This window comes from Neolamprologus multifasciatus, chromosome 2 (genome assembly GCF_963576455.1).
Source record: "Neolamprologus multifasciatus chromosome 2, fNeoMul1.2, whole genome shotgun sequence".
NCBI classification, from domain to species: Eukaryota; Metazoa; Chordata; class Actinopteri; order Cichliformes; family Cichlidae; genus Neolamprologus; species Neolamprologus multifasciatus.
The window spans coordinates 24,031,858-24,054,230 of NC_140440.1; the positions used below are offsets into that span (position 1 = coordinate 24,031,858).

The 22,373-nt window shown below is 39.8% G+C and overlaps 1 protein-coding gene across 1 annotated transcript in view; it reads right to left on the reverse strand.

The window, feature by feature from the left end:
* The window catches only part of ergic1 (endoplasmic reticulum-golgi intermediate compartment 1), a 35,126-nt gene extending 15,696 nt beyond the window's left edge, over positions 1 to 19,430 (reverse strand). The window contains exons 1-9 of the mRNA XM_085178837.1: positions 19,265 to 19,430; positions 12,802 to 12,863; positions 7,389 to 7,461; positions 6,843 to 6,937; positions 3,915 to 4,039; positions 3,235 to 3,339; positions 3,071 to 3,131; positions 1,724 to 1,824; positions 878 to 1,000 (exon numbers count right to left, since the gene is read on the reverse strand). Of these exons, the coding sequence (XP_085034963.1) occupies positions 878 to 1,000; positions 1,724 to 1,824; positions 3,071 to 3,131; positions 3,235 to 3,339; positions 3,915 to 4,039; positions 6,843 to 6,937; positions 7,389 to 7,461; positions 12,802 to 12,863; positions 19,265 to 19,284 (765 nt within the window). The 5' untranslated portion in view covers positions 19,285 to 19,430. The remainder of the gene's footprint in view (positions 1 to 877; positions 1,001 to 1,723; positions 1,825 to 3,070; positions 3,132 to 3,234; positions 3,340 to 3,914; positions 4,040 to 6,842; positions 6,938 to 7,388; positions 7,462 to 12,801; positions 12,864 to 19,264) is intronic.
* Between the last annotated feature and the right edge of the window lie 2,943 nt (positions 19,431 to 22,373).

A 22,373-nucleotide genomic window follows, 5' to 3' on the forward strand; every position in this document is an offset into this window, starting at 1 on the left:
GCTGTTGCTTTTTGTGATCTACAACAAAACTGGCTGAAATGTAGACCCAGACCATGGCAGTACCTCCACCGTGTTTTACAGAGGGCTGTCGACACTGTTGTACCACTCCCCTGACCTAAAAATAATTTTCAGTCGATGTTCTGTGTAATTCGCCATACCTCAGCTTTTTCTCCTCATTTCCTTTCCTTAAGAACGGCTTCCTGACCGCTACCCTTACACTGAGGTCAAATTTTAATTCAACTTTAGCGAACAGCAGATGAATCAACTGAAGGGCCAGATGTATCTCTCAGGTCAATTTCTTCAGAACATGCCTTTCAGAAGCCTGACACGTCTTCTGTTGTCATCTATTTCTACAGTTTTCTCATTTTTTTAAGTCTCCAGCTCTTTGGGAATCACTTTGTTGTTGCACAAATCCTATTTTATGCCCACCAAACTGTTATCTTTGGCATTTTTCATAGACTTAACTAAAGAAACTGGAATAAAGGAGCTAAATGTGTGTCTAAAATGTGTTATTTGCCGAGTTGTATGTTATGTGTAAACACAACACTAGTTTATTCACTGGGTCAGGTGCCTTTTCTATCCTTGAATGATTCATAGGTGGCATAACAAACAAACAGAAAAGGTCACGTACACGACTGAAAATGAGTGAAAAAGCAGCCAAAGTCCAGAGAAAAACTGTGAAAGACTTTCAGAAAAGCTGGAAAATGATTACTTAAGCCCTTTAAAAACAATTCAAGAATATCTGGCTCATCGAAAGCAAAATATAATGAAATAAGGCGTGGTTCAAGACTTTTGCACAGGATCGTAAAAAGTTGATCTTTGGACTTGAACTTGAAAGACCTGTAATTCAAATAAAAGCGGCTTTGTGTTTACTCACTGTTGTGATGAAGCGGTAGAGGGGCTGTCTCCGCTCCGTGTACTTCACTGTGATCGGACTGAGATCGTACCTGAACCAGATCGCTGGGATAATTCTTCCCGTGTGGCTGTAAGCAACATATTCCTGTGTGTGGGGAAAAAAAAAGATTACAAGTCAGGAACTTAATCCCATTACGTTTATAAAATAAATCAGCACATATTCTCATCTACAGTGGTGGCAGTGGTGTTTGTGAGTCACTACAGAATCAGTTTCAGAATAAGTCACTCCACAGTCATAAATGATTCATTAAAAATGAATCTCAGCTGAATATTATTCCAATGAAGCAATCTCGAGGAGGCTACAATGCAAATTGAATTATTGTTACAAGCTGACAAGGTTATCAGGCGGTGGATATAACTCCATTTCTCCAAAATCAGTGCTGCAGTAACTGCCAGACACAATAATGTTAACCACATTAAACACATTTAACACAACGCAGAAGAATGTCGCAGTCCAAGCTCGGATGCGGGCCTCAGCTGGACCACTATTTACGCTTTGGAAATTAGGTTTTGGAAATATTTTGCTCAGGCCCTTATTGTCCCTTCTTCACAGCTGACCTGCAGTGTTATTATTCCACACTCCACTCCCAGCTGTCTTCCTACACAGTTCTAGGAAGTGTTTTTTCTTTTTTTCCTTTATGGTTTGTTGACATCTTGAGAGTTTTTCCAGTCACTAGGATTGAGCTTTCAATTTCAGATGAGTGCAATGTTAACACGAGCTATACGTGCTCCGGCTGTATGCTGACATGGACGCGCTGCCTCTATGATGAGAAAAGGTCATCACCTAATGAGTGCAGGGATGCGGTACCTTATTGGCTACTGTGTACTGATAAGAGAACCTCTGTCTGCCTGAGAGGTCTTCATACACTGTTGGTACAATCTTCAATATGTAGTCATGTGAAGCAAGAGCTGCAAGAGACATAACATTAATTAAATAAGACAAACAAAGCATCTTCAGTATTCAAGATGAATGCTGTCTTTGTAAAACAAGTTCCCATGTAGTTCTGTCGAGTGAGTGTCTTGTGACATTACATCATCCTACGCTACATTGCCAAAGGTATTCACTCACCTACCAACCATTGAATTCAGGTGTTCCAATCACTCCCACGGTCATAGGTGTATAAAATCAATCACCTTTAATATTCTACAAACATATTTTTAAAAATTAGTCGCTCAGTGAATTCAAGTGTGGTACCTTGATAGGATGTTGCCTTTGCAATAAGTCCAGTCGTGAAATTCCCTCACTACTAAATAGTCCAGAGTCGGCTGTTAGTGGTATTATAACAAAGCGGAAGTCATAAGCAATCAGCCATGAAGCGCCTTGTAAGGTCGCCAACTTTATGCAGAGTCAATCGCTACAAACCCCCAAACTTTATGTGGACTTCAGATTAGCTCAACAGCAGTGTGTAGGGAGCTTCATAGAATGGGTTTGCATGGCAAAGAAACCACATGAAAGTCTTACATCACCAAGCTCAATGCAAAGCATTGGATGCAGTAATGTAAAGCACGTCACCACTGGACTCTAGAGCAGTGAAGACTTGTTTTCTGGAGTGACGACTCTGGCAATCTGATGGATGAGTCTGGATTTGGTAGTTGCCAGGAGAACAGTACTTGTCTGACAGCACCGTGCCAAGCGTAAAGTCTGATGAAAAGGGGATTATGGCTCTGGGTTGTTTTTCAGTAGTTGGGCTCAGCCCCTTAAGTTCTATTAAGAACTAAGGGCCCCTTCCTGTTCCAATAAGACTGCGTACCAGTGTGCAAAACAAGGTCCATAAAGACATGGATGAGCAAGTTTGATGTGTGAAGAACTTGACTGGCCTGCACAGAGTCCTGAACTCAATCTAACAGAACAGGATGAATTAAGAGCGGAGACTGTGAGCCAGGCCTTCTTGTCCAACATCCGTGTCTGACCTCACAAATGTGCTTCTGGTCAAAAACTCCCATAAACACACTTCTAAACTTTGTGGAAACTTCCCAGAAGATTTAAAGCTGTAAACGGTGGGGCAGCATATAAAACCCGATGGATTAAGAATATGATGACACTCAACTTCATATGTGTGTGAAGGCAGACAAGGGAATACTTCTGGCAATATGGTGTACGTAAGCACTGTCATAAGTTGGTCATAATTATTACATTTGCTGTCTAGATACATACGATTAGATGACATCTTGTCTGCCCCTCCTAAAGCATTAAAGGCTCCTTGGACTTTCTGTACCTGTGTGACAATGAAGAGAGAAAAGATCTGTGTTCATATTGCAGATATTCTTCTCCACTTTCTCCATCTAAAAATAATAATAATAAAAAAAAATGTGTCCCACCTGGAGCTTTTCTCCAAAGGCAAGCTTGTGGATGGTGTGGGTCATGTCAGGGCTTTGAGGCTGTGCTGTGGCACTATGCGTCGACACGTGGAAGTTTCCCGGTACCTGAACACAAATAAACACATTGAGGTGGGTTTGTGCCTAACACCACAAGCACCTGCAAGACATTTAGTTAGCTAATGAGGGAGCCTGAATGCATTTGGTTGGAAACTAAATGTTCCTTGCCTCCCAACCGCGCGTGTTTTACATATTTCCAACTACTCCCCCAAGCACGAGTGTCAATTGTTCAACTGCAGGGTTAATCACTGTAAATGCAGTGGAAAGACTGACGCACAAGATGCAGACGTGAGACAAACACAGCTTCATGGAGCCTAGATTATACGGATAGGTGTAACTAAATCCAAGCGCACCCTCAATTTAGCATAACTCAATTTAGACCCAAGAGGTTGGTGGGGCCAATCTCCATTTTTAACTCGAGTCCAACTCAAATATACAGGCTGACATTCAATCCAAGCTTGCTTGTCAGTAAAATACAAATATCAGCCCGACCCAGTCCATCACAGTGTAACTACTGGGCACAGAAAGCAGAGTTTTGCAATTTCCTGAAGGGAAGCAGTAGTATAAGTGATTCACACAGCATGTATGGATTAGGGTTCTCGCACTCTCGGATGAGGTCTTACTTTGTTGATGCTGAACTCTCCCTCAAAGCGACAACCATCACCCTGGTTGAGGGGAATCTTCATGGAGTTCTCTATGTGACCGACCTCGTGGCGTCCCATCTCATCTTGGATGTCCAAACCCACCACTGAAAAAGAAACACAAACTCAGACGAGTGCTAAGACGATCGGCCAATAAATCGTTTCGTTAAACAACAGAAAGGAATCAACAAAAAAAAAAAAACATTGACCGTTTTTCTGGGACTTATTTGTTTTAGTGATTACTTTAATCTCTAAGATATCCAGAAAACAATGACGAACTCAAGTGATTTTTTAACTCTATAACAAATATTTGCCTATTTTATTGATGAGTTTCAGCAAAAATCTGGGAGCATCACCACCTTCTGGTTAAATATGAGTAGCTGTTTGTTGTTGCTGTTTTATTTATTTTATTTTGAAAAACCAAACAAGCACTTTTTATTCAAAAAGAAAAAGAGAATATCTGATTATCACTGCACAAAGTGACCCACAGAGTAAACACACAATCAGACCATTTACGATACCCAATCACCCCCGTCTCCCCGTGTCGGTGTTTTTCCATCTAGACTTCACCCCTTTCTTTTAGGCTGCGGTGGCACACATTGGCAGTGGCCTATTTTCAGAGCCTGCCTGCATTTTATGTCACCCACGAGTGCACAGAGAGAGAGAGGGATGTCTGCTTGATCTGTGCTAAAAACTTCCACATGCCGTCTGTCTGACCTTTGACATTCAAGACGGGATTCTCCCCCCTCTCCATCTCTATCCAGATCTCAAAATACAGTGCATAAATATAAGTGACGTGTGTGTGTGTGTGTGTGGTGTGTGTGTGTGTGTATGCGCCAGTGAAAGATGGTTGTTTCTCCTTTTTAAGACATTTCGGACTGGAAGCAGGTTGATAGAAAGTGGAGGTTAGTATAAGGTTATTTACACGCGGATGTGCTTTTCCATGAAGTCACAAATCAAGGCGGGGCAGCCGGTAAAGGTCACCGAAGAGAGATGATGTTTAACTCTGGAGCAGCAGAGCAGATAAACGCTAAAACCAGGGGATGGAAATGTCAGGTTTTCCATGATGAAAGAGCCTCTTCCTTGAAGTAAATTTGCAGCGGATGACAACCTCTTTGGAAAATTCACTTGTGTAGAATATTAACTCGTGAGGAGAGGAACATTTCTGCTCATTACGTGCAGCTGCACTGTGTGGTCAAACCGACGTGTTTGAGCTGGTATTTAAATGGGACCCAAACTTGAGGGGGAAGGGAAAAGGCTTCAATTTTGCAATTAAACAAAACGACCTATACATACAATCATCAAGAGCAGGGGGACGGCCTTTGTTTAGGAATGCCATGAGTGAGTGAGCTCGTCTGAACACATGGCCAGCAGCTGTGTGTCTGCGTGCCAAAGCCTCTATCGCACAAATCTGGACTTAATTTTCACACAAGCAAGTTATAAGCTTTTCCATTTTTGGATATTGCCCGAGCTGAATCGATGTGTGAGTTTTCTGCGCTGTCCCGAGACTTGCCGGTGTATTTGCGCAAGTGATTTGTCATTTGGCATAGTTTTAGAGGAGGGGCTGGGGGAAGGCATGAGGAGCACAAAAGTGACCTGGCACCCTTCAACCGCACGTTCCACGGACATCTGAGTGCAGGGTACGAGCCAGTAGAGGCGAATGTGTAATGTGAAACACAGATCACAGCTGTGTGGCAGCACAAAATTCAACAGGAGATACATGGCAGAGGATGCTCTCGTCTTATCTACGAGCATACCAGACCAAAACTGCCAATGCAGTATTGTGAAATGTTCTAAAGCATGCCTCATTTCTTTACATTTTGCTAGGAAAATGGAAAATAGATGCAGCAGGTTACTGAAACATATATGGAAATACAGTATTATATGGCAAAAACAGTTCTAATGAGGTGGGAAGTCAATATTTAGTAAGGCACCCATTCATTTACACAGCCTGAACTCTCTTAGACAGATCGTCTAATTGTTCTCTTTTTTGGATGTTTCTACCTTTTGTTCTGGTCTCTGTCAAAATGATCCCAGGCTGCTTCAAAAATGCTGAAGTCCAGGCTCTGTGGTGGGCAATCCATGACTGAAGCTGTTTCATTGTGTTTTTTTCTATCCACCTACACCTTTACTGCACCGACAGTGTGTTTGGGATCACTGACATGCTGAAATATAAAGCTGTTGCCAATCAACACTTTCCAGATGATACTGTATAGTAAATCAAAATCTTAGGAGACTTTTCTGCATTTATAATTCCATCAATTTTCACAATATCCTCAAAATAATTAAAATTTGGATTCATCACTCTATAAGACTCGTTGCCATTGATTTTCAGCCCAACTCTTGTGTAATTTGGTATACCTCAGGCTTTTCTCCCTCTTTCTTATCATTAATAATGGCTTCCTGAGAGCACACCCTTTCACCGAGCCCATCGATGTTCCAGTGTAGAGTAAATGGATCAACTGAAGGTCCAGACGCATCCTGTGTCAGGTCTTTGATGCTGATTAACCGCTATTTTTAAAGTTAAAAATTTAAGTTTCTGTTATGCGTGGACACAAAATAGCTGATTTGTCCCTTGAATTGTTAAGTTGTGCTTTTTCTATACTTGAATGATTCGTAGGTCAGCACTAAGTGGTTTTAAAAAAAAAATCATATGAACTAATAAAGAACTGAGGGCTTGCTCAAGACATTTGCACATCACTGTAGTTTTGAGAGTCTGTTTCTTTATCTAAGGGATAGTTTATCCTTTGCTAATATGACATGTTAAATGACAGGGCACACAGTAAGCATGAGTCAGATAAAGGGGAAAACAAACTGTTAAAAGAGGCCTTACAAAGTGCGGAAGAAAAAATACAGAAACAGAAGATGTAATGCAAAGAAATAGATATTTGTATATATGTATATACTCACAATCACAGTGTAAGTTTGGCAAACTGATGTTTAAACTCACTTCTATCTTCCCACCACTGTCTTTATCGGGATCATCCACATACAGTTCATTTACACTGCAATGGATGGAGAAAAGAAAAAAAAAGGTTAGAGATGGTGAGAACAGAAAATCAACTTTTAATTTAAAGAAATGTGGTATTTTCATTAGAAAAGGACACTTTTCTCCCTTGACGTCACGCCATTGTGCGCCACTTTAATAGTAGGGGACTCATCTTCTGCCAAATTGCAAGGAGAGAGCATTTGTGTATCTCTGCCGGTGTAATTTCCTTTCTGTCACACCCTTACCAAGTCATCGCTTATTACACATTGCCAAGAGGCTGACGCATGCACAAAGACAATTTCCTGTCACAAATTTGACTCCATTCATTGGTTACAACACTGGCTGGGCAGAATACATCATAATGAGGGCATTGACATTCATAATTAAGTCCCTGTTTGTGCCTGCGTGGTAACCAGGGAACTGTGCGTTTCAGCCGGAGGATATTACAGACGAGCGGCAGTACCTACATTTCAGTGGCTATGAATCCCGTCAGCTCAGACAGGAAGAGGAAGAGTATGAAGACACAGCAGAGGATGGAAACTGTGGGCAAAGAGGAAGAAAGTCAGAATGAAGACACTGTTCAAACCTAGGTCACTGGTGATGTCTCATATATCACTTCTTTCACATAGAAGTTACACAAGCTTTACACACAATGATGCAATTCAAATGATCTGGACTGACTGGGTCTTAAGGAACGGCTGACGTAAGCTATTGGCATTAATGAAATCACAGCAGCTAAAAAAATAAATCCCTAAATAGCAGTTTTACTGACAGTGTTAGCCCTGCCATTATGTTGTTTTTTCTGTCTTTTAAAGAACCTCCTACAGTAATTACACATTAAATACCAGCACAGCAGGCGGCCATTACAGCATTTCTTCTTTGAGAGAGGTGATCTCATGCTACGCCTTAGTAAGCCCTACAAACAACATTTTAGGCTTCCTTAAATTCACACACTGACAGTCACCCAGACCAAAAGTGGCTTCCACAAAGGAGGCTGAGCAGAAACCAAAGTAGAAAAAATGTAACTTTAACTGTTCAGTGTCTTTGTGCCGACATAAAGCCTAAGCTTAAAAACACACTAAAGGAGAAGCAGCCAGGTCGTCCGCTTCCCTCCATGTGCCAAACTAATCAGCCGAAGAGTCAAATAAAAGAGTGGCCATGTGTTTACTAAGATAAATATGGAAGGAACTGATCTGTGTCTGCGCAACTGTAGTCTATCTGGTATGGTGAGAGCCTCGGTCAGAAAGCTCTCGCTCAGCAGGTGAGGCATGTTTACGTGGCAACAGTCTCCTAGGTTTGCACAGTCATGTGACCTTGTGGTTTAACAGGGCGTCACAGGCGGACCTGCGGCTAGAGGAAGCTTTACATAAGGTAATATTTAACTAACAAACAAGGGAGTGTCACTGTGACACATAGATTACGAATTCAGGTTCATTAAAAAACTTGTACAGTAAGTTTTCCCTGCCTTCAAAGGATGCAATATACGACGATAATTACTAAAGATAAGTGATTTTAAATAGTCTCACAGTGGAAATACTGACACCCCGAAATGATTTACAAAGACATGACATGACTGTCTTCTATTTACGCTCCAGCTTATCCGGACAGCTCGGACATTCTTTGGACTGTGACACAAAGGAATCGGCTACAGTAACACCATGAATCAGTCACTGACATTTGAAACTAGCCCTATTTATGCAATCAGATGTGGCTTTTTTGTAACATCTTTGTTCCTTCTAAGGCTTATTTTTCCCCACATAGCACAGGCAAATTAGATTTTTTTTTTCACACTAGCCCAGGCAAAAAAAACCCCACACAAATACTAAGAGAGAAAAATCTGACATACAAGAGACTGATACATTAAATCCAAAACATGAGCAGTTCCAGAAACCACAGTGGCCAAACAGAGCTTTTGTTTAGGGTAAACTGAGCCCTGCAGAATGTGCCCTGGGGCAACAAAAGCAGATGAGGGTCAAATATTTGGCCTTTTGTGAAAAGGCAGGCTCTGATTCTTTTTTGCCACCGTGGCCTGAATGTTATTTGGCCTGCTGTGGATGAAGCATTAACAGGTTTCTAATATCCCAATCTAACCAGTGGCGTCATCCCTAGACAGCGGATGGAGACAGGAAGGGAGTTAACTGAGTGCAGGAAAAACTTATATCCATTTCCTCTTGGGTGGAAACGTTAGTGTATAACTTTAGTAACTTCTTTCTGCTGTCCATACAGAAAATTATTTTTCTCTGCCTTAAAAGGGTCCAATACTGAAACGGCACTTCAGTTTATCCACTGAGTTTTGTTGACAGTTTTCCTACTATGTGTCTTTGTCAGCTGACTAATGAATAAGACTGCTGCCAAAAATGTGTCATCAGAGCTCTTGTCTTCTATCAAGCAGTGAATAATCAATATAGCCCCTGATTACACAATGACTTATTGATGACAAGTAGGAAAACTCATGACCTGACAGGAAAAAACAGTCAGATTTCCACTGATGACTCCTGAGGTGCCAGTGACTATGAGACAGCATGATTATTAGCATTTTTGTCATACCAGATGTGCTAAAACAGGTACTGCTCCAAGCTGTTTGCTTTTTACATAAGAGCATACCTCTGTGCTGACAAAAGGGAAGTACTTGAATCACAATTACTTGTCATCTTTTTCCTAAACATCTGCCTCCCAGAGCAGGGACTGGCATCCGATTCTATTTACTTTTTATGTTCAAGCTGAAGAAGAAGGTTACAGACTGTGAAGCCCTGTTAGGACTCAAATGTCATTTTGAGTTAAGAATGAGAAGGTTTAAAGAGATCAGAGTAATCAAAATAAAGTACTGTGCAACAGTCTCGAGTCACCGTTAATTTCTTTTTTTCAATTTTAACTCCAAGGAGCCAGACTTTATTGTAAGAGAACAATAGTTCCTCAGGTTTCCTGAAGGTCTTTCTAAGCTTTTCACTGGACATTGGCTGCACATTTTTCACATATTTTCAGTCTACTTCTCGCACCCGACCGTTTGGAGAGAGGTACAACAGTGAGTGTCTCGTTAGAATTACTGCACCCACTCTCCATGCATAATATAAAGCAATGTGTGGTGGATTCAGAGCTTTGTACAGTAGTACTCTATGTTAAAAAAAAAAATACAAAATCCATTATGCCTCCAAAAACAAACTTTGGATTAAAGTGTGTGTGTTTTAACTAGCTGGTGTATTGTATGCCAGAGCTAGAATGTAATTAGCATAAAGATGGGCTAGCTATAGATGAAAGTTGTTTTTTTTTTTTTATTTCTGGTTGATTCAGTCTGGTTGATTCATGACAAGCAAATGTTCCTGTTAATATACTTCAATTAACTATTGCAAAAAAAAGTGAATCACTAAACAGGTGAACTCTACCATTAGTTCGCTTGCTAGCCAAGAGGATAAATGATGCTAGGTTAGCCCTGCTTACACAGCTTAGCTTAAAAAAATAGTTTTTAGCAGCGCTGATATTCAACAATTAGCATGTTTCTACATTTTTTTATGTAAAGTTGAGCAAGTTCTTTTTATTATAGTGAACAAAAATAGTATGTTGTAGTTCTACTTTGTTGCATACCTTTATTTCATTTGAGATGTCTATAATTGTGAGTCAACTATAATCAAAAAGTGCTGTGTTTATTTTGCAACACCTATTCTGAACTACTAAAATATTAATACTAAAGTTACTAAAAGCTACACTGTAATTAAACACTGACATTTACACTAAAGTGAACTGACTCTACTATGGAAATAAGCTGAAACGGCCGAAAATGCTTACGTTCCAGTCCTGCGCATGCGTGAAGCGCAAGACGATTCAGCCTGCCTCATTTCTGTCAGCCGTTTATTTACTTTCCGGCTCTTTGAAACGTCGCGGCAAAAGGTTGAGGAAAATTTTTTAAATGGACTGACAATGAGGTGGAGTTGTTGCTGCGAGTGACACAAAAGTACAAAGTAGCAAGAGCGAGTGAGAATTAAATAATTTGAAGAAAAGCTAATAGTTTTGCAATTTTCATTAGTTTTTATTTTTATTTAGTTTTGACTTCAGATTTTCAATTTTATATCAGTTTTGATTATTTTTACCATTTGTTTGCTAGTTTAGTTTAGTTTTTATTTTTATCTTCTGCTTATCCTTGGTTATGTTGCTATTCCAGCTACCATACCCTGCACCCTGGAAAGGTCGCCAGTCTGTCACAGGGCTAACACGCAGTGACAGACAACTCACATTCCCACCTATAGGGAACCCATGGGTTATTAAAAAATAAATAAATAAAATTAGGGCAGATGAACAACCATTGATACCAGGCAACCATAAAAGATATATCTTGGCCCCAATGAGACTATTAACTCTTGCAGCACCGGGTCTTTGTAATTTTGGTTCAAGTGAATTGCTAAACTTTTTGAACACAGTTGTGTAGATATCCCTGGCTCAATAAACATATTCACCAACGCTTCCTCTCGCTTGTGATGTTCCTGCGAATTGACCAACCAGCAGTCATTGGGTCGCTGTTGGAAGCACTGCATTAATGTTTTTTGTGGAGTTCTCTTGGGATGCATCACACTGCCTTGCCTGGGACTAGCTTCTGTTTCTGGGGATGGGGGTTGGGCGTGCTCCCTTACCTTCTCAAGGTAAGCTAGGTTAGCCTTCTTGTGCGAGCTTTTCAAGTGCACTTTAAGGTTTATGGGATTTTTTTTCCCTTTAGAAATGCACCGCATAATTTGTCTCATTCCATTACAAGACACTTGCTTTTATCTAAAACACAATCATATTCAAAGTAATCTGAAATTGGACTGTAGCGATTTCTCCCGACTTTTGCTGACACGATTCTGCGTGGGACAGAGCAGCAACACAGACGATTCGACTAACGTACTTGCCACCTGCTGGCATAATGAGACACAGCAAGAAAAAAACCTGGAAACTACACTTCATTTTCACCCCAGACTATTGTATGACACACACACATCAATGAAAACTAAACACATTTTCGCTATAAATTCAGTTAATTTTAGTTAGTTTTGTAAACACTCATTACAGTTTTAGTTAGTTTTTCTTTTTTGCAAAGTCTTGTTTTTATTTTTATTTCCGTTAACGAAAATGTTTTTCACTTCTATTTTTCGTTATTTCGTTAGTTTTCGTTAACAATAATAACCTTGGTACAAACTGATATTAATCTTTAATAGGGCTGTGAAAATTGAGAGAAAACAAAACAACTGCTGTATAATGCCCTCCACTATCTTTGTTTAATTGGTCACACGACTGCATCACATGACTAAAATGCGTCATCATTTTAGAAAGTCTACGTTTTCACTGTCCACACTGCGACGCAAACGCACCGTCTTCAAATGTATTCGTTTTCGAGAGCGTTTTCAAAACGCCTTCTCAGTGTGGATGGGAGGCCAAAACGGAGAGAAAACGAAAACGCATTAGTGTAGACGTAGCCTTAATCAGCACAAAGATAGCCCACACACACAAATCTAAGCATCTATGGCACAAACATTAACACATGCCATCTTATTTGTTCGAAATATGGTTTATCGCCTTTAGACTTTGGTTTGTGTTAATTCTCACTCTAAGCCCTACAGAGGCAGATTTTGCTACCAGCAGCCAGAGCAGTCAGAACGAATGTTTTGGCTGATGTCAAACTACTGCAAGCAGCTGTACAGTCACGAAGGATGACCTTTTCAGTTAACTTTCACTGGAAAAAGTGATTACGTCTCACATCTTATTTTGCCACATTTTGCATCTTCCATTTACAGAAGCGAGATTCAAGAATTCCTTTCACATATGTGGAACAAAATCCCCCCCCAAAAAAATTACAAAAAAATAAAAACCTCAAAGTATATGCTCATAAGTTTGGCCTGTGAGTGAAGGACTACTCACTGAAAGCTCCTGTGTATGTTGGCTGGGTGAGATCCTTTGGCACTTTCCTGTAGATATCAAATCTGAGGAGAGACAAAAATAAATATATAGCAAATGTAAATATTATGTGCTGAAAAACGCTGCACATTCTGTACCCATCATGCCTTGCGATATTACAGAAGCGTGGTGGAATGTTAGCTTTGGACATCCGCCATTATATATAACAGATCCAGACGGCCAACCGCAACACATACAAACACACACACGCACTTTTACAGGGTTACACCTCTTCCTTTGAATGTCTGCTCTGTAATTATGAACTGACCCCAACAAAGGTCTAACACTCCACACACACAAAGCCAACAAAAACACACACACAGAAACATAAACACAAGTTCACTGACAACTTTAAATCATATGGTTTCATCTTCTTGGCAGTAAGTGGATATAAGAACTGCTGATTTACTCTCGGTAAAATCCTCAGTTTAACAATTTTGGATATTTCTAAAAATACCTTTCTCAAACTGCTCGTAAATCAGCGTTTAAGAGATGGGAAGATCATTTCCACCTGACACAATCGACTCTGCTTGTGAAATACTGTTCTTGCCAATTTTGGGAGCTAGAAAAAGGAAGGAGAAAAAAATCTGCTACTCAACACCAAAACTATTTCGGTTCTGGACTTCTTGCGCTTGTCCTTTTTGGGCAGTGAAAAATCTTTTGGCTGACTGTGCAAACTCCTCCCACACCCCGATATTCTCATCTCCCCACTCAACTCTCTTTAGCCGTCTCCTACCAAAACAATCACATCTGTCTACATTTCTTCCACTTAGAGCGTCCAGAAAATAATCACAGCTAATGCAATGCAGGGCCGGGGAGGAAGTATGAGGGTGGGCTTCCTGTAATCCACCTCTGTTTCTTCTCTCGGTGTTGCATAACCTCCTGCTTTAACGCCTTTGTTTTAATGTGAAGCACTCCTAGATCCCAAAACTCTCATTCAGCATTCCTCTATATGTATACATAAGGGTATACACAGCATACATCTATACTAATGTAGATAGATAATGTGCACTGCCTTTCCTCACATAAAACAACCTGACAGGTGGAGCAAAATGATATACATCCCCACCATGTGAAGGCCTTAGTCAAGTTCTAGTCTTTTCCACGTCTCTGGAGTTTATTCAAGTATTATTTACGCATTCTGCGGTGTAGATGGTATGAGTAGACTAAGGCTGAAGGCAGATTGTGGTCATAGTGGTATTATTTGGAACAGAGATGTTCGAGATATGTATTCAGCCACTGATAAGAACGTAAAACAACTGAGCTCATTTTATGAATATGCGAGTTGTGCAGTTTGTCAAGTTCAGCATTATGGCAGGAAAGGATCATTTTACATAAAGGAAGTTCATCTGGAATATATTTGGATTATTCTTGTTTATACAAATACAGTTTTTTTCAGCTTAATTAGAGAAACAGTTCAGCTACATGCACATGTATTTTAGAAAATTGACCTTTTTCTATGCATTTTTGCCTTCTGTACACATGTAAACTGAGCTTTTAAAATACTCCTTGTTGTCTTTCAGTGTCAAATGTGTGAGCCTTTACTGTCTTTTTTTTTTTTTAAGTCAGGCTTCTGATTGGCTAGCATTTCCATACAACTAGTGTTTTATCAGTACTTGTGTGCTCCTGACAATGCATGACATTAGTTCTTGTATTTTCATAAGAACTGAGATAGTTTCCATAGCATTGGATACGTGGACAGGATTTTTTTTTTTCTTTAAACAAAAGCTATAAATTCCCCTTGTAAAAACTACATGTGTGGATGGATATATATATATAGATATATATATATATATATATATATATATACACACACACACATACATATATACACACACACATACATATATACACACACACACACACACTTTGTTTTTAACAGTTGAAGATGTTGAAAAAGAAGAACAATATGACATCACTATCACTGACTCCACATACAATATTGGCTCAAGTATTTCGTATTACACATCATCTGATTTTAAAAGGTGACCCATGTAACCACACTATTCACTAGTTAAAAGCAATGAGCTGCATGCAGACACGCTTCCTCACTCACATACGTCATTTTGCTTTGACATTAAAGTAAAAACATACTGTGATCATGTCATCCTACTGGAATAACACCGCTGTTTCACAAACAGTGTCCCGCACTTCAAACCAGGGGTAGGTAAATAAAGGTCTGATCTAAGATTATACCACAAAAGGACAATAATAGACAAGGCCACAACACACAACTTTCACTTGACAGTAACCAAAATGAGTTGTGTTTACTGCCTCACAGCTAAACTATTTCAGTTTTTTGTTGTTGTTTTTTTTTTTTTAAAAGAGACTTATTGTAACATTTTAAAGCAGTCCTACAATGTTTTCACTCTGAGGTGACAAAGGTTAATGAATTCATTAGTAAAATTAATATGTTCATTACACTAAACAACAGCTTAGGAAAAACTTCAGACACTAGTAAAGCTCACATTTCAACAAGTATTAAACAGTTAGCATAAATGTTAACCTGGTTGTCACACACGTTAACATAAGCAGTTTAATTAATTAGCTACACTAGCTGTCTGTTATTATCATCGTAGTGGCTAGCAGAAGTAATTACTGCCGGCTGACTGGATGGAATATTGAGTAGTGACAGAGCAGGTTGTGGACACATGGAAACACGTGGGTCGCCTGCTGTGCAGAGCAGCGGGGGAACCGTAGCTGAACTGAGTAGAGAGTCCAGAGTGTGGAGAACTAATCCGAGAACATAAAGACTGGAATCCAGAGCAGAGCAGAGCTGCAGGCTTTTCGACTTTTAAAGTAACTGGTTAAAAAGTTAAAAATGCAGTCAGTAACTTTATTATAATAAAGTACAATTTATAAAGTTATAAACCTTAATAAAAGTCAGCAATTTAAAAAATATTTAAAAGATCTAGGAGTTATTTAAAATTAAAGAAAATATACTTAATATACTTATAAAGAAAAACATGACTATACACTTACTGAAGTGTAAAAAAAAAAAAAAAGACTGACATAAACTTTCAGTATATGTATTTTTAACCTGTGCGACACTGTGGTTTTATCAAACTATCTCTACTCAGAACACTTCATGAATATTTATGATGAGATTCAAGGGTTCACATCTCGGTGTACCACTTACATTCGTAATTTCCTGAATTACAGTCAACACATCTCCTTCCGTCACATCTCACTGCTCAGATGTTATGCGATTAGGGAGGACACGATGTACCAGCATCTAACTGTTAACACCATGACACAAAAGCACAAGCCTACTTTTCAAGGGTCTTAAATAAATAAGCCGAATCTCGCAAATGACTCACGGTGAGTCAATAGTTTGTTCCATGTATAGCCAAGTAAACCCACATTACAGACGATCAAGGTTCTTCTTTTCACACCTTACACCACAGAATATAAGCAATACTTCTTTCTTTCTTTACGTAGGTAACCCAATTGCTGTTACGATAAAGTCATTACTGCAATTATTGAAAAAACAGGGAGAATCCATATTAAGCCTCTAAAGTGACCATGTAATAAACACAGCAGATCATCAGGTTGGCTAACACAGAATGTCCTTGTGCCAATAAATGACATAATCTAAAGGACATTAAACTTGGGCATAAAAGCCTTTCGGTGATTCACTCGTTCCTTCAGTGACGCTGTTCGGTCATCCTGAATGAGATGATCCTCATTGTTGGAAGTTGGCATTTGTGAAAGAACTTTATTACTGTTGAAACGTCAATCTACAGCAGCTGAGAAAGATATGCATTTCTAGAAAAGACCAAACCCAGAAATTTACTACCACATATTAGAAGGGGAACACAAGACCGTATATGTGTACACCATCCTGCTGCTGGAAAAAAACCCTAGAACACCAACTGTACATTAATCCAGAGCTTAAAATAGTCACTAACAAATACACAAGTAACTCTTTGAGGAAAGCTGACTAACTTACTAACTGTCCAGCTACTGCAAGGATTTCTGTGTGTCTTCTTTTTAAAAGAAATGAAAATGTGTACATGCAATTAGGTTTTAAATTTTAAATTAGCACCTTATTATTTTTGCTCATTAGATTTATGAACATAAAAGCAGAAAAACACCAGCTTCGCACTTTAGCTTATTTGTTGTGCGCTTTGAAATAAATAACATGCACATTCTGGGAATACATCCTACTTTTGTGGATGGTGCAAGCTATGGTAGCCAAAAAGTGTTACACACCCTCACGCTGGTGACTAACCCTGCAGTATTTCTGAAAGGACAACACCTCGAAACAGTTACTCAAGCCTTTTCTAGCTGTTGCAATGCGGGTTTTGTATGATCGAGGCATCAAGCAAAGCATCCAACGATGAGAATCTGACCTCTTGTGACACACAGTTCATCAAGAGTGTTTTTTCTTCTGTAGTAAAATCATTCTGTCAGCACAACACAGCTGTAATCTTTGGAAAAAGATGACAGACACTGATTTCCAGTTTGACCGTGCTGTTGATCTTTTTCATCAATCTGTCCGATTTTTCTGCGTTAACATTCAGCACAGCTATACAGCTATCTGAAAACTGTGATTACTTCACATTAAATAGAGCTGGGAGGATTAGCTGAAACATTGTCACATATCAGCCTTGTTGGTTCCTATTGACCTATCAGCAAATGACATCACATTTACTAATGGAAGCTGTGGCTCAGGACCTGGGATGGGCAATTGATTTTTCCTAGGGTCCATGTGAGAAACTGTGACTGTTGCACTAGTAAGCCGAACTCAATTCTGCTCAATATGAACTTTCTCTCTTTATAAACTGCTACCAGTAAGAATTAATCTTACAATTAGGCCCTAAATGTGGCTCCCTGGTAAGATTAACTGCACAAGCTCTGCACAAGAGACAGAGCGGGTCATCTGCTATTCGCAAGGTCATGGTAAAGTTGCGAAAACGTCCTTGGGCAAGGGAGTGAACCTCATACTCCTCCAGAGGGCATAGAACAAAGCACTGTGTGAATGGGTGACTAAAGCTTGTAGTAAGGGGCGATCGTGGCTCAAGAGACTGGTGGTGGTCAGAGTGTCCGGCAGCCTCGCCTCTGTCAGTGTGCCCCAGGGCAGCTGTGGCTACAATGTAGCTTACCATCACCAGTGTGTGAATGGGTGGATGACTAAATGTAGTGTAAAGGGCTTTGGGGTCCATAGGGACTAAGTAAAGCGCTATACAAATACAGGCCATTTACCATTTACAATAAAAGGCACTTTAAGTGCTCGGTTAGAACCAGTCCATACTCAAATATTGTGCTACATTAATTTTGTGTGTCAAAGATAGTGTTTTGAGAATTTTTTTTTTTTAATTTAGATGGTAAGAAACCAACAGACAAACAACTAAAAGGCACTTGAATAAGCCCAAAATGTAACACTGCAATCCACAGGCAGGAAACATAAATATTATTAATGTACAAGCACTTTACAACTTAATTTGCCCTCAAAATAAAATACATAAAAGATATTTTGTTTTTGACTTTGCTAAATGTTTTTCTCCAATATAGCAGCTGCTTTGTTAAAATACTGTTAGGAAATGACTTTTGTTGGGTCTGGTGAGCAACAGGATAACTGCAAAAGTAATACATTACTTATTCAGAGCCTCTGAAGAGATACATTTTGTATGTGTTTAATTAGTTTCCAGAACACGCTGCAGTTGAGTTTATCAGATACCACTTTAGACTCAAATGTGTGAAGATTCATCTCTGTGAACTTAACAGTTGTGACAGTGGATATGGTATATTTCCATTCAAAATCTAAAGGCTGGCTCAAAATGTGTTGTTACTAAATTTGTCTTGGCACTGGCAAACAGGATGAAGTGAGCATTATGCAAATGTACAATGCAAACATCCTGTTTTTTATTCTAACTGGCCGAACTCTATTGATAGGTTTAACAGCCCTGTAGAGGTGTGGCAAACAAGTTTAAGTTGCAGTTCAATAGCTTGAATGGATCTGCAATGGCTGTGTTCCGGTTTCACTGTTTATTGGTGGCTAATGACTGAATGTTTTGATGTTTGTGTACAGAAGGTGCTACACAGTTTCTTTTGTAAACCAAACCAACCCAGGACATCACCTCTGTTTAGACTGCCGCTGTGCTGATTGTAATCGGGCTCACGTCTTGCAAAGCTGGTCGAGGACATTTGCACATGCGCAAAAAAAGAAACCCACACAAAACCCCGAGCATCGCTGCGGCGACTTAACGAAAAACCCGTGCATAAAAGAATGTTTCTTTTTTTCTTTTTAAACTGAGCTCGCTCATGTCAAACGCAACACACCATTGTGATAACTTTGGCTGCCTCAGTAGCATGTGATGCTGAGCCAACTGTTATTTCATCTAGAGCTCACAGACAGCAGACCACCACCACCACTTTCCCCTTCATAACCCGCCACAAAGAACCGGAAGCCCCCCGTACTCACCTCCTAACATCGAAAGTCATGATGTTTGCACGTTGGACAGGGGTGTTAAAAAGAAGAAAACTACAAACAACAGGAGACCATACTATCTTCAACGCTACCGGTTGTTCATGGGTACCGGGCTGACGTCAGCTTAGGACGCTTTGCAGAAGCTGATTGGCTGAGATGTACTTCCTGTTCACTATGATTCTTCTTCCTCCGAGTGATGCAGCCGTATTATAACGGGCCGAAACATGAATGGGAAAACGTTTTTTAAATTAAGAAATAATTAAAAATTAACATTAAGATTAACAAAAGATGAACTTGTGCAATACGATCACATTTTTAAAAATAATGTTATTGACTGAAAACTATACAGTGTTTTTTTTTATTTATTTAGTAACGTGAATTTTAAGAGGGAAAGGAATTATGAATTTTATGACAAAAATGGGCAATACAAACTGCTCAAAACTCAAATTTAATCCAGTGTTATCCATGTGTTATGCTTTTACTCTTATTTTTTGCTTTCTTTTCTAATATGTGCAGCAAGAGAACAAAAATATTTTTAAAATGTTAAAAAAAATTATATACTACTCCAAGTCTCATTCACCTACACATTTTAAAAGTAAATATTTAGCTGACATTCACATACACCCTCACTGCAGTGGTGGATGAATTCTGTGTAACTCAGGGTTCAGCATCTTGCCCAAGAATACTTTAGTTCATTCTTTGATTTTCCCAATTGGTCTGCACTGATACTTGTGTAGCACTTTTCTGCTCATTTTCTTACAACATGCCTCAATATACAAATTCATACAAGCATTATGTCATCATGAGAACATAGCAAGCCAGGTATTAACCCACCAACCTTCTGATTAGTGGCCGACCAGCTCTACCACCAGTGCCAAATTGCCATAGAGGAAAAGGTTCTCTCCCACTTTTTAAAATAATGCTAACAACGCTTTCTTACCAAGAAATGAAAATTGATAAACATAAAACTCTGCCACCTGAGTGGCTGTGGCTAAGGAAGACTCTATCAGAAGGTTGGTGGATGAATCCCTAGATTCTCAAAGTATCCTTATGAAAGAATCCTTGGGCAAGATCCACAACACCAAGACGCCCCCAATGCATTTGTGTGTGTGTGTGTGTGTGTGAATGCTGAAACAACAGCTGTATGAATGTGATTTGGTGAGTGAGACTAGGAAGTGCTTGCAGTGCTAAACTTGAGTAGAAAAGTGTTTTAAAAGTACCAGTCCATAAATTATGAATAGAAAATTATTATACAATTGTACATATGACATTAATCCTGGTAAAGTTAGTTTTGAGTAACTTTTTACAGGGTTTTTTACATGTTTTTTTTTTTTTATCACTACTGCTATTCATGTTGTTCTTACTTCTAAAAGCAAGTAAGACACTCTGCCCCCCCCCCCTCCCCTCCCCTCCCCGCCATGGCGAGTAGCTACGCACATTTGATCTGGCAGTTTTACATCAGATGCTCTTCTTGACGCAACCCAGGGAGGGTTTTATGTCTGTAGCTGGAATCAAATCAACAACCTTCACGCTTGCCAAGCAGCATGTGTTAACTACTACTTTGCTCGAGGCGTCTATGTGATATAAATCATATTGCCATTCTAATAAAACTAATAGAGGTATTACTGTGCTAACATCTAATCTCCCACATTGACTCCAAGCAAATCAGCTGTGCTTTTTGGCAAGTAAACAAAAGCCTGCACATTATCTGACCAACACTGATTACCCTTCACATGCAAAAATGAAAAAAAAGGTCACCATGAAAGAAAATCAGCTGATGTGTAGTAAAAATAGATTTTTCAAGCAAAACAGCCCTCGGCTAAGCTTTTCCAAGTCTGACAAATGAATGGAGAATATGTGAGTTTTTACAGTAACACTACTTATGAGTTTGGTTCACATCCATTGCGATCATGTCCAAATATAGGGGACTAAAATAACACCACAAAACTGAAACTGAGACCTGGGGCAATCGTGGCTCAAGAGTTGGGAGTTCGCCTTGTAATCGGAAGGTTGCCGGTTCGAGCCCCGGCTTGGACAGTCTCGGTCGTTGTGTCCTTGGGCAAGACACTTCACCTGTTGCCTACTGGTGGTGGTCAGAGGGCCAGTGTCCGGCAGCCTCGCCTCTGTCAGTGCGCCCCAGGGTGGCTGTGGCTACAATGTAGCTTGCCATCACCAGTGTGTGAATGTGTGTGTGAATGGGTGGATGACTGGATATGTAAAACCGCTTTGGGGTCCTTAGGGACTAGTAAAGCGCTATATAAATACAGGCCATTTACCATTTACCTATACGTCAGGCTGGTATGGTTGAGAAATGCATCTGCTGCTCTCCTACCAGAAATCCATCAAATCTATCAGTTAAAGTTTTTTCCACTGTAGGTCTTTTCGTTTTCTTTCCTTAACACACACACACACATATACTCTCATATCAAGAAACAGAATATTTTTGGCTCAAAGAAAAGTGATCTGTTGCTGAGACATAGAAGACAGGATAGGCCCTGTGTTTTCCCAGTGATGTCTCAGTGCAGCCCGTAGTGACAATGACAGTAATCAGGCACAGATGTCAGCAAGTGACAGAGCGGTCTGACCACAGGAAATGCCACTTTGTCATCCTCTGTTTCACTTCCCTTTCTGCATGGGAACGCTGGTTGGTTACAGGCTGTTATTATGGGAATGAAAACAAAGCAATGGTTTCAACTACTTTCAGTGCTCACTTTTAATATTCAGTCTCACACATACATCCAGCCGTGCTCACAGCAAAGTCCAGCTTTCTGGTCATGATGACTGCAGAGAAATTAGGCACATTCACACCAGTCCTAAACCCATCATCTCCTGGTTTCTGTTTCAATCTCAGCTACTTGTTGCAAAGGTCCCCTGAGTCATGGGCTCTTATTCATCCCGTAACTGAATATCTTTACTTTGTACCCAAGTGACAACCACACCCACGCTTCATTTCCTGATCTAGCATGGCTGCAACACAAAAGGCAAAAAAAGAAAAACATTCACATCCTCACATACATAAAAAAAACCACCTGACTTTGTAGTATTTCCCAATGTATCCTTTGGGTCTCGTTTTGCAGTGATGACGCATAATACAGCCACTCAT